The sequence below is a fragment of the Lampris incognitus genome, chromosome 13, assembly GCF_029633865.1.
Source record: "Lampris incognitus isolate fLamInc1 chromosome 13, fLamInc1.hap2, whole genome shotgun sequence".
NCBI lineage: Eukaryota > Metazoa > Chordata > Actinopteri > Lampriformes > Lampridae > Lampris > Lampris incognitus.
The window spans coordinates 44,934,369-44,951,016 of NC_079223.1; the positions used below are offsets into that span (position 1 = coordinate 44,934,369).

A 16,648-nucleotide genomic window follows, 5' to 3' on the forward strand; every position below is an offset into this window, starting at 1 on the left:
ATAGTCTGCCTCATACCTCCTGTCTGGACCACCACATCCAGAGGGATCACCACCATGTGGTCAGAAACAGAAAATCACATTTTGGAGCTTGGAACATATGAACCCTCATGGACGGTGGTCACCAACCTTTTCAAGCCTAAGATCACATCCCAAGTCCAAATGTAAAACAAGATCTACCACTTGCAAAAAATGATAAAAAGAAAAAACTGACAATGTAGTTCCACTTTGACACTTTATTTTGTTACCTGTCAGTCATAAGTCAATTATTTTTGTTTCAAAGCCCTTATCAAACTTTTGTCTCCCACCAAGATCACAAGCCAATTATAATTTAATCATTACAACAGGCAAAGTATTAATGTAATCATGCAAATAGTATAATCAGAAGTAAGTGCAACTGTCATTCAAAATGTTATGACAAGTCATATTACAATTTTTCAATATTTCCACAGGCCTATCACTCGTTTACCATTCATAATAACCTCAACAATCAGTCAATTAACAGGCCTAAGCCAATCAAGTGCAGTACTGTTACATTTTTCCTTTTAAATAACATCATATCACAGATCATAACCTTTTGTAAACAATACCCTGCAACAGATCATATTTCAAACTGGCAATATTCACTGACTCTGTTGCACACTGTCAACGGTCATTGGCACTGTGCCCTCACAGGGTCCTGATGGAAACTGTAAAATCTGCTGTGGCGACCCCTGAAAAACAGGGAAAAAGCTGAAAGAAGGAATCTGAAAATCTGTTGCACACTATCAGCAAGTGCTCTGTAGTCTGGCTCATAGTTTGATACAGCAAGTCTGACTCTGTCTGTGAGACGTCTATTAGTTAGACAAGACCTGTTCTTTGACTTGACTATTTTTACCTGTGAAAAGGCCATCTCACAGAGATATGTTGACCCAAAGTAGGCCTTCACCTTAAGTGTGGAAAATGAAAGGAGGGGAAACTTCTCAGTGTTTACAAGATCCCAAAAGTCACTGTTTCTTGAGCTTGCTTTCAACTCGATGTCATTTTGCAAATCAGTTATCCCCATGTCAACCTCGACTGGTAAAGCAAATGCTTGCTGGAATTTCGCGGGCACCTCCTCAATCTCAATGGGGAGGAAAGGGTTTGAGATAAATGCAGCAACCTCCCCTATGTCGTTTAACTCCTGAAAACGCCCGTTGAATTCGGATGCCAGTTTCTCCGGGTGGGTGCAGAATTCTTGCGGGAGAAACTCATCTTTGTTTCCGATGTTTTGTGACATTTTCTCTGGGTTTGGGTAGTGCACCAGCCTTCCGTTCCTCAGCTGAGAGGCCCACACACCCACCTTGGTCTTAAAGGCATTGACAGCCGTGTGTGCCGCGTCTTCATCTTTCCCCTGAAGCTCATAGTTGAGCTCGTTCAGTTTGCTGTTATGTGAGGAAACCTAAGTCTAGCAGCCATGCATCATCAGACAGTGCCTCGTGCTCCTCGTTTCGTGACTCCAGAAATGACTTGAAGTCCTTTTGCGCGAATCGAATTAACAATCATAACGACAATTGTCCTGACACAAGACAAGTACACCACTTTACTAGGCAGTGCTTGGGGGATCACGACGGCACAGTGCAACGAAACCCGAATGCACCCCACACATTGCCCCATCTGTAGTGATCGCTACCAGCTTATGAATGGGAATGCTGTTACCATAACCATAACGTTTAAACTCGTTGTGAATGTCCTCACCCCTTGTCCTCCCTTTTAACAGTAAAAGGGTCGCTCGAGAGCTGAGAAGATTCTGGATTGATATTGCTGCACTCTCTGAAACCCAATTGGCTGACCAAGGACAGCTGGAAGAGGGGAAGAGTGGTTACACTTTCTTCTGGAAAGAAAAAGCAGCTGATGAGTCGAGGATCACAGTCTGGGCTTTGCTATCAAAAACAGCCCCATTTGCCACCTTCCTCTGGGCATCAATGAACGCCTGATGACAATAAGGCTGGTGCTTGTAAATGACCAAAGCGTTACTGTCATCGGCGCATACACTCCCACACTTGACTCACAAGATGAAGTAAAGGAGACCTTCTATGCCAACCTGGACAATGTTCTCACCAAAGTACCCAAAGAGGATAAACGAATCCTGCTTGGAGAGTTCAATGCCAGAGTGGATGAAATTATAACTTGTGGAGAGGCATAATTGGCAAGGAAGGAGTTGGAAACACAAACTCTAATGGCATCCTGCTATTAACAACATGCTCAGAACACAACCTAACAATCACCAACACACTCTTCCATCAGAAGAACAAATTTACAACAACCTGGAGGCGCCATCATTCTAACATTTGGCACCTCATTGACTACATTATCGACTGTCAAAGAGACTGACACGAGGTACTTAACACCAGAGTGATGATCAGTGCAGATGACTGCAAGACTGACCACCGCCTTATCCGCTCCACCATGTTCATCCATCTTCACTGGAAAAGAAGGGTGCAGAAAAAGCAGAGCCACCCAAAGCTCAACCTCAAACTACTTATTGATACCTCCTCTTATCAACAGTTACAAGCCATTCTCAGTATATCAATGCCCAAGCAGTATCCAGATGATATTGAAAGCCGCTGGGATTTGCTCAGAACTGCAACCACTGGCACCTTTAAAACCACTATTGGACATAAGATGAAGAACCACCAAAATTGGTTTGATGATAATGACCTGGAAATCCAACGGTCTATCAACATCAAGAGGCAAGCCTTTACCATCTGGCAGAATGACATCACTTGCCAAAATAAATGAGCTGCCCATGCAAGAGCAAAGTCAGCCATCCAAAGCTGGGTCAGGGAATTGAAGATCCAGTGGTGGACGGAGAAAGCCCTTGAGATCCAACACCTTGCAGACTCTGGGATACCAGAAGCTTCTTCGATGCTACTAAAGCAATATACGGTCCCAGCCACTGCCTCTAACCCCCCCCCCCCTTTGCTCCAAAGATGGGCACACACTGCTAACAAACAATGGGTCAATCAAAGAGAGGTGGAAAGAACACTACCAGGACCTTTTAACTCTAGCCCTGAGATGGATGACCTCCAACAACTCCCTCAACAACCCAAAGAGGAAGACATGGCAGCAAAACCTAGACTAAGAGAAGTCCAGGATGTCCTCAGGAAGATAAAAATCAACAAGGCTGCTGGTCCTGATGGAATACCGGCAGAAGGACTGAGGGCAGGTGGACCTACACTCCTCAGATCTATCCATGCCCTGCTACTTAAAATATGGGAAAAAGAGGAAATCCCTGCGCAACTTAGGGACACAGTCATTATCTCTTTCTTTAAGAAAGGGGACAAATCTGAGTGCGAAAGCTACCATGGCATTTCCCTGTTTTCCACCACAGGGAAAGCCCTATAGGGTCTTGGCCAACAGACCCCTCCCAATATCAGAGGAAATGCTGCCAGAATCCCAGAGCGGTTTTCGTCCTAACGAAGGCACCATGGACATGATTTTTACTGCCAACTCCAAGAAAAAGCCCAGGAACCGAATCAACCATTGTACATGACCTTGAAAGGCTTAACCAAAGCTTTTGAGTCCATAAACCGCCAGGCCCTCCGGCTAGTTCTGTCAAAAATAGGCTGCCCTGACAAATATATCAGAGTACTACAACTACTACATGACAGTATGTCAGCTAGAGTACTCAGCAGTTATGGAGACGAGACAGAGTCCTTCAAGGGCCACACAGGAGTTAAACAAGGCTGTGTCATTGCCCCAACCTTGTTCTCTGTCTTCATTGCCACCATCCTCCACCTCACAGGTCCCAACCTGCCTCAGGGAGTCAAAATCATGTACAGAACTGATGGGAATCTTCTGAACATTAACAGATTCAGGGCTAAAAGTAAAACCACCACCACATCCGTCGTTGAGCTGCGGTACACCGATGACAACGCCTTAGCGTACCTCATAGAAGAGGAACTACAGAGCATACTGGATGCCTTTGCAAAGGCATACAAGTAGCTTGGCCTGATCGCTGACAAAAAAGACCCATATCTTCTACCAATCCCCACCCAACAGAAATATGCCTGCTCTCTCCCCATCCATCTTCTGTAGACAACGCCAGACTCAAAATCTTGGAAGAGTTCCCATATCTTGGCAGCCCTCTCTCCCTCAAAGCCAACGTCCATCCATCCATTATCCGAACCACTTATCCTGCTCTCAGGGTCGCGGGAATGCTGGAGCCTATCCCAGCAGTCATTGGGCGGCAGGTGTGGAGACACTCTGGAGAGGTCATCAGAGGGCTCACACACACACACACACACACACACACACACACACACACACACACACACACACACACACACACACACACACACACACACACACACACACACACACACACCTAGGGACAATTTAGTACGGCCGATTCACCTGACCTACATGTCTTTGGACTGTGGGAGGAAACCAGAGCACCCGGAGGAAACCCACACAGACACGGGGAGAACGTGCAAACTCCACACAGAGGAAGACCCAGGATGACCCCCAAGATTGGACTACCCCAGGACTCGAACCCAGGACCTTCTTGCTGTGAGGCGACCGCGCTAACCACTGCGCCACCGTGCTGCTCCAAAGCCAACATTGACATTTGAATACACCGTTGTCTCAATTGTGCCACCCAGGCCATCTCAAGATCGAATAAAACGGTTTTTGAAAACCGCGAACTTGAGGCCAGAGCAAAAATTCTGGCTCACAAAGCAGTAGTACTGCCCACCCCAATGTATGGGTCAGAAACCTGGACCACATATAGCAGGCACCTGAAGGCACTCGAGGCATACCAACAGCGAGGCCTCAGGTTGATCCTTAAGATAGCTGGGAGGATAAACGCACCAACTACAGCATCCTCAAGGAGGCCAACATGCCTACTGTAACTGTCACCATCGCACAGCAGCAGCTGAGATGGACTGGCCATGTCCCCCGCATGTCTGACTCTCGCCTCCCAAAATAAGCTCTTTATTCTCAGCTCATGACAGGACGGCGTGCCCCAGGAGGACAAAAGAAGTGATATAAAGATTACATCAAGGCCCACCTCAAAAGGTCTGGCATGGACTCTAACGCCTGGGAACAAAACAGGGCGGCCTTGAGAGTGGCTGTGAGGATGCTGGGCGCTACAACCATGATGACCTCCATTGTGCTGCTGAAAAGAAGCACAGATTCAGAAACGAACGAGTTACCAGACAAGCCACATCCACAACCACTTCGTCTCACTATATATATACACACACACATATATATGTGTGTGTGTATGTATATATATATATATATATATATATATATATATATATATATATATATATAACTTTGTTAAAAGTCAAGTAAATTCTTTATGAGGCAGAAAAATGAGGAACGCCTCATATCTGCCCGTCATATATATCACATTGCCTCCGCCGGCTCGCCATCTTCCCATAGTGCGTCCTGGTGCCACATGAGGTAAAAGAGAAGGTGATTCATCGGACCAGACCACCTTCTTCCACTTCTCCATGGTCCGGTTCTGACGCTCACGTGCCCATTGCAGACGCTTTCAACGGTGGACAGGGGTCGTCATGGAAACCGTGACTGGCCTGTGGCTGCGCAGCTCCTCACGCTGCAAGCTGCGATGCTCTGTGTGTTGTGACACCTGTCAATCATAGCCTATCGTCAACTTTTTCAGCAACTTGAGCTGCAGTAGCTCTTCTGTTGGGATGTCATTAGATGATTTAATTTATTCACTTCACCTGTCAGTGGCTTTCATGTTTTGGGTGATCGGTGTATATACAATTATAGGGCAAATAAAGCAGTAACTATGCAAGGCAATGGCACTTCTGACACGTGCTTGCAGTTTGGGTTTGTATTGCTTCCCAGCGTTGATGACAATGTGCACCGTGTTTTCAGGGTTGCTTTAAGCGCCGTTTGTTAATAGCACGTGTTGGGGTTCGTATGACACACGCTGATCTAAGTGTAAAAATTTACATTTATTACATATCAGAACACCCATTGGATAAGTATGCTTCACTGAAGAATAACTCACACGTCACTACGTTTCTGACACGGAACTGTACCGCTAACAACACGTCACGTCACGTCACGTCACACACGTCACGTCACGTCACGTCACGTCACGTCGCTAACAAACCAATAAACTCCGCGAGGCGAGTGAGTCAAGGCGCGTTGAGCTCTCTCAGCTGAGGGGCGTGGAGTTACGGGACACCTCCATGTGCACGGTGGACAGCGGGAAGTGGTCGTAGTCGTCCTCTGCCGGCTGGCAGCGGCAGTGCAGCAGCCCCTCTCTCACCTCCTGCCGAAAGTTGGAGTTGAGGAAGCCGTAGATGACGGGATTGATGCAAGTGGAGGACATGGCCAGCAGGTGGCAGAGGGAGAACAGCAAGTTGTGATGGCAGATGGGCAGAGCCTCCTGATTCCAGTCAGACACCACGTTGAAGATGGTCAGCGGCAGCCAGCACAGAGCGAAGGCCGTTATCAGGGCGACCAGCATGATGTTAATCCGCCGGCTATGGGCCATGCGCTGGTTCTCCACGGCTCTGGTGCGGTCCAGCATGTCTTTACGCCGGCGGAGGTGGAGAAAAACCCGTATGTAGCAGATCAAAACCAGTACTAGAGGGCCGCAGTACTGGAAGAGCAGGAGACAGGTGGTGTAGGCCAGCCTCTGTTGCCGGGACGGCCAGTGCTCCAGGCACGCCTCCAGATGGGCAGAGGCGGGAGCGTAGGGAAAGATAGTGTGGAATGAGTTGGAAAACCCAGATGCGTTGGAGTGTGTGTGCAACTGAGGCTGTAGCAGAGATGTATTGTCATAAGACTGCAGTTGGGGCAAGGGGAAGGGTCGGGGAGGGCCTGCGGCCTGGGGCTGCGGCTGGGCTTTGGGATGGGGCACATTGGCATATGGCTCATTTGTAAGCAGCTGAAAAGCCAGAAAAGGGAGCGAGGTGAGGCAAGCAAGCGTCCAAATGAGGATAACGGCCATGTACGCCTGAGGAATGCTGGGTTTCCACCCAGAGGGGTTGATAATCAGCTGGTGTCTCTCGAGAGCGATTAACACCAGCGACAGGATGGACACTGTCACCGACGCGCACTGGATGAACGGCACCAGCCGGCACAGCATCGACCCGAACACCCAGTGGTCCATGAGTGTGTATATGACGGTGAACGGTAGACAGAAGAGACACACCAGAATGTCAGAAAACGACAGGTTGCAGATGAGGATGCTGGTGACATTGGCCTTTTCTCTGCGCCGGGCGATGATACTGATGAGGCTGATGTTGCCCACCAGGCCCAGCACCATTGTGATGCAGTAGCACACGACCAGAAACATCGTCAGGACAGGGGACATAAAACACCACTCCCCATTCTCCAACAAGGAGAGGTCGGTGGGGGGCTGGCTCTTGTTCCATGCCCACTCCTCCCCTTGCATGAACTGTCTGCCGGATCCAGCCTCATCCCACGGCAGAGATTTCGGATGGGTCCTGTTGTAGGGGAGAGGCAGGGTGGTGCTTGATGGAAGGGACTGGCTGGTGCCTGCCTTCCAGGACATCGCAGCAGGATTACAACTTCCACAGCCAACGCGGCGTCAAATCTTCCACCCCGGCTTCCTAAAAAAAAGACATCAGAAAGTCAGAAAGAGAGCGTGGGGGGGGGGGGGGGAGCGAGAGAGAGAGAATAAGACAGCGAAGAATTCACTATTCGGTTGAAAACCAGTTGTTTCTACAGGTGGAGGGGGTCTATTTGCACAGAGGTAGTGAGTCTGACTGGAGAGGAGCACAGAGCAAGTCTGCCAGAAGGGGCATGAGGGTTTACAGTCTCAGCAGGTACAACGATAGCTCAGTAAAGCACAATATGGAGTTTTCTGAGTTTTAGACGGCTGTGAACGCCGTTGCACTAACCCAGATAGCATCTGGATGTGGGCCACTTCAGGCAATGATGCAGCATTGATGGCCTTCTTCTGGCCCTGACAAAATGGATGTGAGCCTAAAGTGGCTCACATGTATAATAGCAAATATGGCCCAAATATACCAAATCAAATTTGGGCCTTTTTGGCAAAGATGCGGTGCTCTCGGCAACATGTGATCTGGATGTGACCCTGAAGTGGCCCGTGTGGTAAATGGTGAACATGGCCCAAATATCACAAAACAAATATGGCCACCTTTGGCAAATATGTGGCACATGCGGCATTGCTATGGCTTGGTTCTGGCCCGGATCTGGTAAATAGGAGCGGACCGCCCAAGCGCCATCATTCCACGCGGTATGTGGGCCAGACGAAGTGTCGGGTGTGGGACGGGTCCAGGCCACAGCAGTTTTGCTATCTGGGGAAACACGTAAGCACAAAAGATATGCTTCCCTAACTGCAAAAAGTGTCCCCTCAAAAACAAGGAAAGACACTTTGGGGAGACAATTGCTTGTACTAGCAAAAGATTCTCCCCAGTGTCTTTAACGAAATCCACTGGATTCAGTTTGTTGAAATGAGCACACATTTCTGTTTGCGTTAAAACATTTGTGTCATTTACACTAATGTAAATGTATGCAAGAAGTGACTTGATGTGAGTCCTGCAGGTGCAGCATCGTTGCTCAGTTGATAGACTTCTTACTTCGTAACAGACTTTCTAAGCACAGACATTCAAGACTAGATCAGTCATGGCAAAAACTGATGACCTTTTTTCCAGTATGTGTTGACATAAACAGGAATATCATCTGCGGAAGCGGAAAAAAAGCAGATTTCTTATATATACGTTTGTTTTTAAAGGAGCCGCCATGAAACAGCAGTTGTGAACGTTTGTGATTTGATGTCCTAATGAAGCAGAAGAGCCGGGTGTGATTTTATGAGAGAACGTAGATTGATTTGACGGACAGCCAGTAATGACTGGGTATTTTATTGGGATCTGGACATTGACATGCTATTGGCTAGTTTCAATTTGGTGGTTGATCACTCGTCTCCTCCAGATTCAGGCGATGTTTTGGTTCGTGTACGTCCGAGGAGGTAACACCGAGGGCGGTCTGACAGGACGCGGAAGCGGGGCAGGCTAAGCTAACTGCTAGCCCATGCAGACTGGCAGTTCCGATAACACCGAGGGCGGTCTGACAGGACGAGGGAGCGGGGCAGGCTAAGCTAACTGCTAGCCCATGCAGACCGGCAGTTCCGATAACACCGAGGGCGGTCTGACAGGACGCGGAAGCGGGGCAGGCTAAGCTAACTGCTAGCCCATGCAGACCGGCAGTTCCGATAACACCGAGGGGGGGTTGGCGGCGGCCTCGCCTGGTTTTGACTGTGTTTTTAGTGTCGTTTGGAGTGCAGGAAGGTGTGTCGAAGGTGTCTGGCTGGGAGGGTTGGTGTTGGATCAGCCGGGACAGCTTGGTCTGCTGCGTCCGGTGGGCCCAGGGACCACGGCCTCCGCCTGGAGCTGCACCCGAGGAGGAAACACCACTGGTCTGACAGGATGCCGAAGCGGGGCAGGCTAAGCTAACTGCTAGCCCATGCAGACCGGCAGTTCCGACAGCCATCCCGGCTGGTGCTCGTTCACTTGCACAGTGATTTTTTTGTTTAGTTTGGATGTGTGTGTTAGTTTGGATGTGTGTGTTGTTGTAGTCCTTGTAGTTCTTGGATGTGTTTCTGTCTTTGTGTTGCACCGCTGTGGGCTGGGGGAAGCGAAAAGGACAAATAAAATGTTCCTGATTCCTAATTTCGTGGGACCTTTAAGCCCTCTGTCAGTAACTGAAAGCCAGGAATCTCGTAGCACCATTTCAGTTTGGCGGACTGGCTGAGTATTAGCTGCCCTTTGTATGGACGGGGAAGACATCAAAAACTGTCATGTCACCAAATCATTACAAATATATATATAGATAGATAGATAGATAGATAGATAGATAGATAGATAGATAGATAGATAGATAGATAGATAGATAGATAGATAGATAGATAGATAGATAGATAGATAGATAGATAGATAGATACATACATACATACATACATACATATAGATATAGATATGTGTATATGTGTATATATGTATATATGTGTATATATGTGTATATGTGTATATATATTTAATGAAGAAGAACTAGCTACTGTCGTGTCAGTCCCAGTGGCTATAAACCGTGATAATAAAGCCTCTAAAAGTCCTGTAAATGGGTCAAAGCTGTAGGTTGGCGTAATCTCACACGGTGTGAAGGGTGTCCAATAAGCAGCCTTATCACAGTGATCAGTACAACGCGCTGCACAATATCTGGAGAGGCCTGTGGAGAAACCCATGACCTCACACATTGTGTTTTCTTTCACGCCTCTTTCCAACCTTCCCCCAGTTTGTTTTTTCTTTATCCTTCTTTCTTTCTTTCTTTCTTTCTTTCTTTCTTTCTTTCTTTCTTTCTTTCTTTCTTTCTTTCTTTCTTTCTTTCTTTCTTTCTTTCTTTCTTTCTTTCTTTCTTTCTTTCTTTCTTTCTTCCTCTCTTTCTTTCTCCCAACACGTAGGGGATTATTACCAGGACAGAAAAACCGGATCAAGAACCCTCCATGACTGTGCTTCTCTGTGTCCCAGTAATGATGAGTGAATGGGTGGGGGTGGGGGGTGGGGATAAATGGGGTGGTGTAATTTTTGTAAGATGGAGCCAGAAAAGCCTTATTTCTCCCTATTCTAAAACACAATGGAATAGAAGATAATGTGCTTTGATAGAGCAGAAGAGAATAGAGTAGCAGAGAATAGAGTAGCAGAGAATAGATGGAATAGAAGAGAATATGATTTTACGGAATCGAATAGAAGAGAATAAAATAGAAGAGAATATGATTTGGTAGGAGAAAAATAGAAGAGAATATGGTTTGGTAGGAGAAAAATAGAAGAGAATATGGTTTGACAGAACAGAATAGAAGAGAAGAGAAGAGAAGAGAAGAGAAGAGAAGAGAAAAGAATAACATAGAAGTGAATAGAAGAGAATTTATCCTTATTCTATTAAAAATACAGAATAGAATAGAAGTGAATAGAAGAGAATTTATCCTTATTCTATTAAAAATACAGAATAGAATAGAAGAGAATAGAAGAAAATAGAAGAGAATATCATTTGATAGAACAGAACATAATAGAATGTATCCTTATTCTATTAAAAATACCACATTGAATTTGTGTCATTAAGCCCCTTGCTGTCATGGCAGTGAAGAGTATTTGACAGAACAGTGCAGAATATCAATTAATGCATAATTGTCCTAAATGTAATAATGTAAGCCAGTGTCTCTTGAGTCAATTTACACTATGCAAATGAGGGCGTGCAGAAATTAAAATGACCTAATTGGAGGAAAAAATAAATACTTCGGAGAATAACACAGACCCTGTTTACACTTGGTTTTAAAATGCGTCTTGGGCGATCGGATCACAAGTTGACCGCGAGACACGTCGCCGTTTACACCGGTGTCTAGCATGCGTCTCCAAATGCGTCCTGCCGGCCACTTGTGGTCAGATGTCGTTACTCCGAAGAAGAAGACTGTTTCCTGTTACGTCCTTGTCGGGGACGCATCAGGACGCATCAGCGTTCACACTGCAAAAGATATGCGGTCAAATGCGTCCCAGACCACCTCGGCAAGTGGTTTGCGTAACCGGTTCACAGAACGTTGTGGTGGTGGTTTACACTGGTATTTAGAGCTGTCCACTTGTGATCCGATCGCAAAAACAAACAAAACGCATTTTAAAACCAGGTGTAAACGGGGTCAGAGATGGAGAATCAGGACATTTAGAGACAAAAGGGGGGTAAAAATGACTAACCCCCCCCCCCCATTATTTCACCAACACAAGATGTCTTCAGCAGTAAACTTACACGAGGCTCGCCGCCTAAACCTCCACGCTGGGGCACTCCCCCGCAGACCGGCACGGCTGTGGGTCTCGCGTGGGTGTAATATATGTGCACTTGTGAGCGTAGGCGTACACGCGCGAGGCACTAATCAAAAGACTTAATGGCAGAAAAATCAAAGGGGGACATGAAGAGAGACTTCATCTGAGACACATGAGGCGGTCTGAGAGGACGACGGCAGCCTAGTTTGCCTCGGACATGAAATATGTATAAACCCCGAGTGGCAGCCAGGGAAAGTGGCGGGGAGGATGATGAATATCCCCTCCTGGTGAAGAACGTAAGTCACCACCTGCCATACTGGAGCTGAACAGGGGATTCATACTGTAACGGGCACGGACAAGTAGACCCGTTGGTCCTTGACTAACGGGTCGGACCCTTTAGTCGACTGGTTAACGTCGTCGCTTGCGGCGTGGGAAACACGGGTTCGCGTCCCGGTTGTGGCGACGGTCTCCCGGACTGCCCCCCGAATTCGCTACAATACGATGCCAGAGAGCATCATGGGCTTTCCGTGTACCTGCGGCCGTAATGAGAACTGCTAAGTGAACCGCATTTACACGGCAGGTTCGAGTCCACCGACCCCCCCCCCCCCTACCCCCGAAGTGCTTTAACAGCGTGCGCCTCACATTCACCCGTTCACACGCCGGTGGTGGAGGCTGCCGCGCCAGGCGCCAGCCCTCCCTCACCGGTAGCTTTTAGGGGGTTCAGCGTCTCGCTCGGAGACACCTCGACGCGCTGTCTGCAGGGGCCGGGGTTCGAACTGGCGATCTTCTGATTACCAGACGACCCGCTCTACCTCCTGAGCCGCCCGTTTACAGAATGACCTCTTTAGTGTCTACATCTAGTCTAGATCTAGATACAGCCACGGTTTGTAGTCTAGATCTAGATACAGCCACGGTTTCTAGTCCAGATCTAGATACAGCCACGGTTTCTAGTCCAGATCTAGATACAGCCACGGTTTCTAGTCCAGATCTAGATACAACCACTGTTTCTAGTCTAGATCTAGATACAGCCACGGTTTCTAGTCCAGATCTAGATACAGCCACTGTTTCTAGTCCAGATCTAGATACAGCCACGGTTTCTAGTCCAAATCTAGATACAGCCACTGTTTCTAGTCCAGATCTAGATACAGCCACTGCTTCTAGTCCAAATCTAGATACAGCCACTGTTTCTAGTCCAGATCTAGATACAGCCACTGTTTCTAGTCTAGATCTAGATACAGCCACTGTTTCTAGTCCAGGTCTAGATACAGCCACTGTTTCTAGTCTAGATCTAGATACAGCCACTGTTTGTAGTCTAGATCTAGATACAGCCACTGTTGGCTGCTGAAAGACGCGGGAAATAATGCAGAGGTAGGCAACCTCCACTGTACATCTGTGAGAAGTGGGTTCGAGTCCGCAGGCAGGGAGAGACAGTACAGCCGACGTTTGATATGCAAATAAATCACATGAATAAGTACTGCAACTGAATGCTGAGCCCACACAGCGCAAGGAGTTCGTGGTGGACAAAGAGACGGGAGCAAGGCACTCACCTTAACTGACCGAGCACAGACCATGTCCCTGAGCGCGTGACGGTCCTGGCAGGCGCGGGAATCCACCGGATGAGGAGTCAGCCGGCGAGGCAGCGTGCCGCGCTGAACGCCGGAGGAGAGCGAGTGCGGAGCACCATGGTAACCTGGGAGGAGAAAAAAGGAAAACCTGCACCCACAATGGGAGCGCGTCTATTCCTGGAGAACCGGAGCCGCTCCGAGCCGCGCCAGCCACGAGCTCTGCTGTCACTCACTGGTGGAAGTATTCAACTGCACCCCCAAACCCACACGGGGGCGCAGACACACACACACACACCTGCTACTAACCTCACCACAACCAAGACAGGATACGTCTCTGACACACACACGCCTCACAGTGCACACGTCTACACCGTCTCTGACACACACACACACACACACACACACACACACACACACACACACACACACACACACACACACACAGTACACACATCTACACTCTCTTACACACACACACACACAGTACACACATCTACACTCTCTTACACACACACACACACACACACACAGTACACACATCTACACTCTCTTACACACACACACACACACACACACACAGTACACACATCTACACTCTCTTAGACACACCCACAGTACACACATCTACACCGTCGCTGACACACACTCACACAGTACACACATCTACACTGTCTGTGACACACACTCACAGTACACACGTCTACACTGTGTCTGACACACACATACAGTACACACATCTACACCCTCTCTGACACACACACATAGTATACACATCTACACTGTCTCTGACACACACATACAGTACACACATCTACACCGTCTCTGACACACACTCCTCACAGTACACACGTCTACACTCTCTTAGACACACCCACAGTACACACATCTACACCGTCGCTTACACACACATACAGTACACACATCTACACTGTCTCTGACACACACATACAGTACACACATCTACACTGTCTCTGACACACACATACAGTACACACGTCTACACTGTCTCTGACACACACATACAGTACACACATCTACACTGTCTCTTACACACACTCACATTACACACATCTACACTGTCTGACACACACATACAGTACACACATCTACACTGTCTCTGACACACACATACAGTACACACATCTACACTGTCTCTGACACACACACAGTACACACATCTACACTGTCTCTGACACAAACATACAGTACACAAATCTACACTGTCTCTTACACACACTCACATTACACACATCTACACTGTCTGACACACACTCACAGTACACACATCTACACTGTCTCTGACACACACATACAGTACACACATCTACACTGTCTCTGACACACACACACATAGTACACACATCTACACTGTCTCTGACACACACTCACAGTACACACATCTACACTGTCTCTGACACACACTCACAGTACACACATCTACACTGTCTGACACACACTCACAGTACACACATCTACACTGTCTCTGACACACACACATAGTACACACATCTACACTGTCTCTGACACACGTACACATACACAGACACACACACACACACACACACACACACATGCAGAGAAGGACAAATTCACACACATCCCCTCACACAGGATCTTGTTACCATGACGTAGCTGTGTAAGTTGTTGTGTTGCATGTGTTGATGTATTTATGTTGTGTGTTCCTGCACTCTTATTGTGCTTTATGTGAAGACGCTTTGCAATACAAATGTATATTTGTCATGCTAATACAAGCACGTTTGAATTTGAGAGGGAGCGATAGAGAGGGGGAGAGAGAAAGAGAGAGGGAGCGATAGAGAGAGGGAGGGAGAAAGAGAGAGGGAGGAGAGAGAGAGGGAGGAGAGATAGAGGGAGGGAGAAAGAGAGAGGGGGGAGAAAGAGAGAGGGAGGGAGAAAGAGAGAGGGAGCGATAGAGAGAGGGAGGAGAGAGAGAGGGAGGGAGAAAGAGAGAGGGAGGGAGAAAGAGAGAGGGAGGAGAGTGAGGAGAGGGAGAGGGAGGGAGAAAGAGAGAGGGAGGAGAGCGAGGGAGGGAGAGAGGGAGGGAGAGATGGGGAGAGAGAAAGAGAGAGGGAGCGATAGAGAGAGGGAGAAAGAGAGAGGGAGGGAGAAGAGAGAGAGGGAGGGAGAAAGAGAGAGGGAGGAGAGCGAGGGAGGGAGAGAGGGAGGGAGAGATGGGGAGAGAGGGAGGAGAGAGACAGAGAGGGAGAGACAGAGAGGGGGAGAGAGAAAAAGAGAGGGAGAGAGAAAGGGAGAGGGAGAGACAGAGAGGGGGGAGAGAGAAAGAGAGAGGGGGAGAGAGAGAGAGGGAGAAACAGAGAGGGAGGGAGAAAGAGAGAGGGAGGAGAGGGAGGGAGAGATGGGGAGAGAGGGGGGAGAGAGAAAGAGAGGGAGAGACAGAGGGGGAGAGAGAAAAAGAGAGGGAGAGAGAAAGGGAGAGATGGGGAGAGAGGGAGGAGAGAGAAAGAGAGGGAGAGACAGAGAGGGGGAGAGAGAAACAGAGAGGGAGAGAGAAAGGGAGAGGGAGAGACAGAGAGGGGGGGGAGAGAAAGAGAGAGGGGGAGAGAGGGTGTGGAGAGAGAGGGAGAGAGAGAGGGAGGGAGCAAGAGAGAGGGAGAAACGGAGAGGGAGGAGAGGGAGAGTGAGAGACAGAGAGGGGGGAGAGGGAAAGGGAGCGTGAGAGACAGAGAGGGGGGAGAGAGAAAGAGAGGGGGGGAAAGAGGGTGTGGAGAGAGAGGGAGAGAGAGCGAATTACGTTTTGAAAACAAGTCTTTATTTGACCAAAGAATCACCATAAAACAGACTCGATCTCTTTTCAGCAACATAAACACAATTTGTCCAATGACAAATAGACACTCAGCAGGCGTCTTTACACACCCCGACATAACCATCCAACACCACCCCACAACATACAGAAGCCCTTTACCCCGGCGCTGCAGCAACACCAGCTCACCCGCCCCGCTGGAACGCGGCACCCCTGTATGACGTCACACCATGCTGACAATAACACCACATGCTGGGTATAACACCACATGTTGTGTGTATGACACCACATGTTGTGTGTATGACACCACATGTTGTGTGTATGACACCACATGTTGTGTGTATGACACCACATGTTGCGTGTATGACACCACATGTTGCGTGTATGACACCACATGTTATGTGTATAACACCACATGCTGTGTGTATGACACCACGTGTTGCGTGTATGACACCACATGTATGACATCACATGCTGGGTATAACACCACGTGTTGTGTGTATGACACC

At 48.1% G+C, this 16,648-nt stretch overlaps 2 protein-coding genes across 2 annotated transcripts in view; both read right to left on the bottom strand.

The window, feature by feature from the left end:
* mcph1 (microcephalin 1) overlaps positions 1-5,482 on the bottom strand; it is a 60,147-nt gene extending 54,665 nt beyond the window's left edge. The window contains exons 1-3 of the mRNA XM_056291487.1: positions 5,457-5,482; positions 5,030-5,137; positions 875-1,400 (exon numbers count right to left, since the gene is read on the bottom strand). Of these exons, the coding sequence (XP_056147462.1) occupies positions 875-1,400; positions 5,030-5,137; positions 5,457-5,482 (660 nt within the window). The remainder of the gene's footprint in view (positions 1-874; positions 1,401-5,029; positions 5,138-5,456) is intronic.
* Positions 5,483-6,157: 675 nt separating this feature from the next.
* On the bottom strand, positions 6,158-7,525 carry LOC130122556 (neuropeptide Y receptor type 4-2-like). Its single transcript, XM_056291488.1, has one exon. The coding sequence runs from the start codon at positions 7,523-7,525 to the stop codon at positions 6,158-6,160; it is 1,368 nt and encodes a 455-aa protein (XP_056147463.1).
* Between the last annotated feature and the right edge of the window lie 9,123 nt (positions 7,526-16,648).

Bases quoted from the DNA above. Each gene is read 5' to 3' on its own strand.
- LOC130122556 (XM_056291488.1), bottom strand. From the start codon at position 7,525: ATGTCCTGGAAGGCAGGCACCAGCCAGTCCCTTCCATCAAGCACCACC.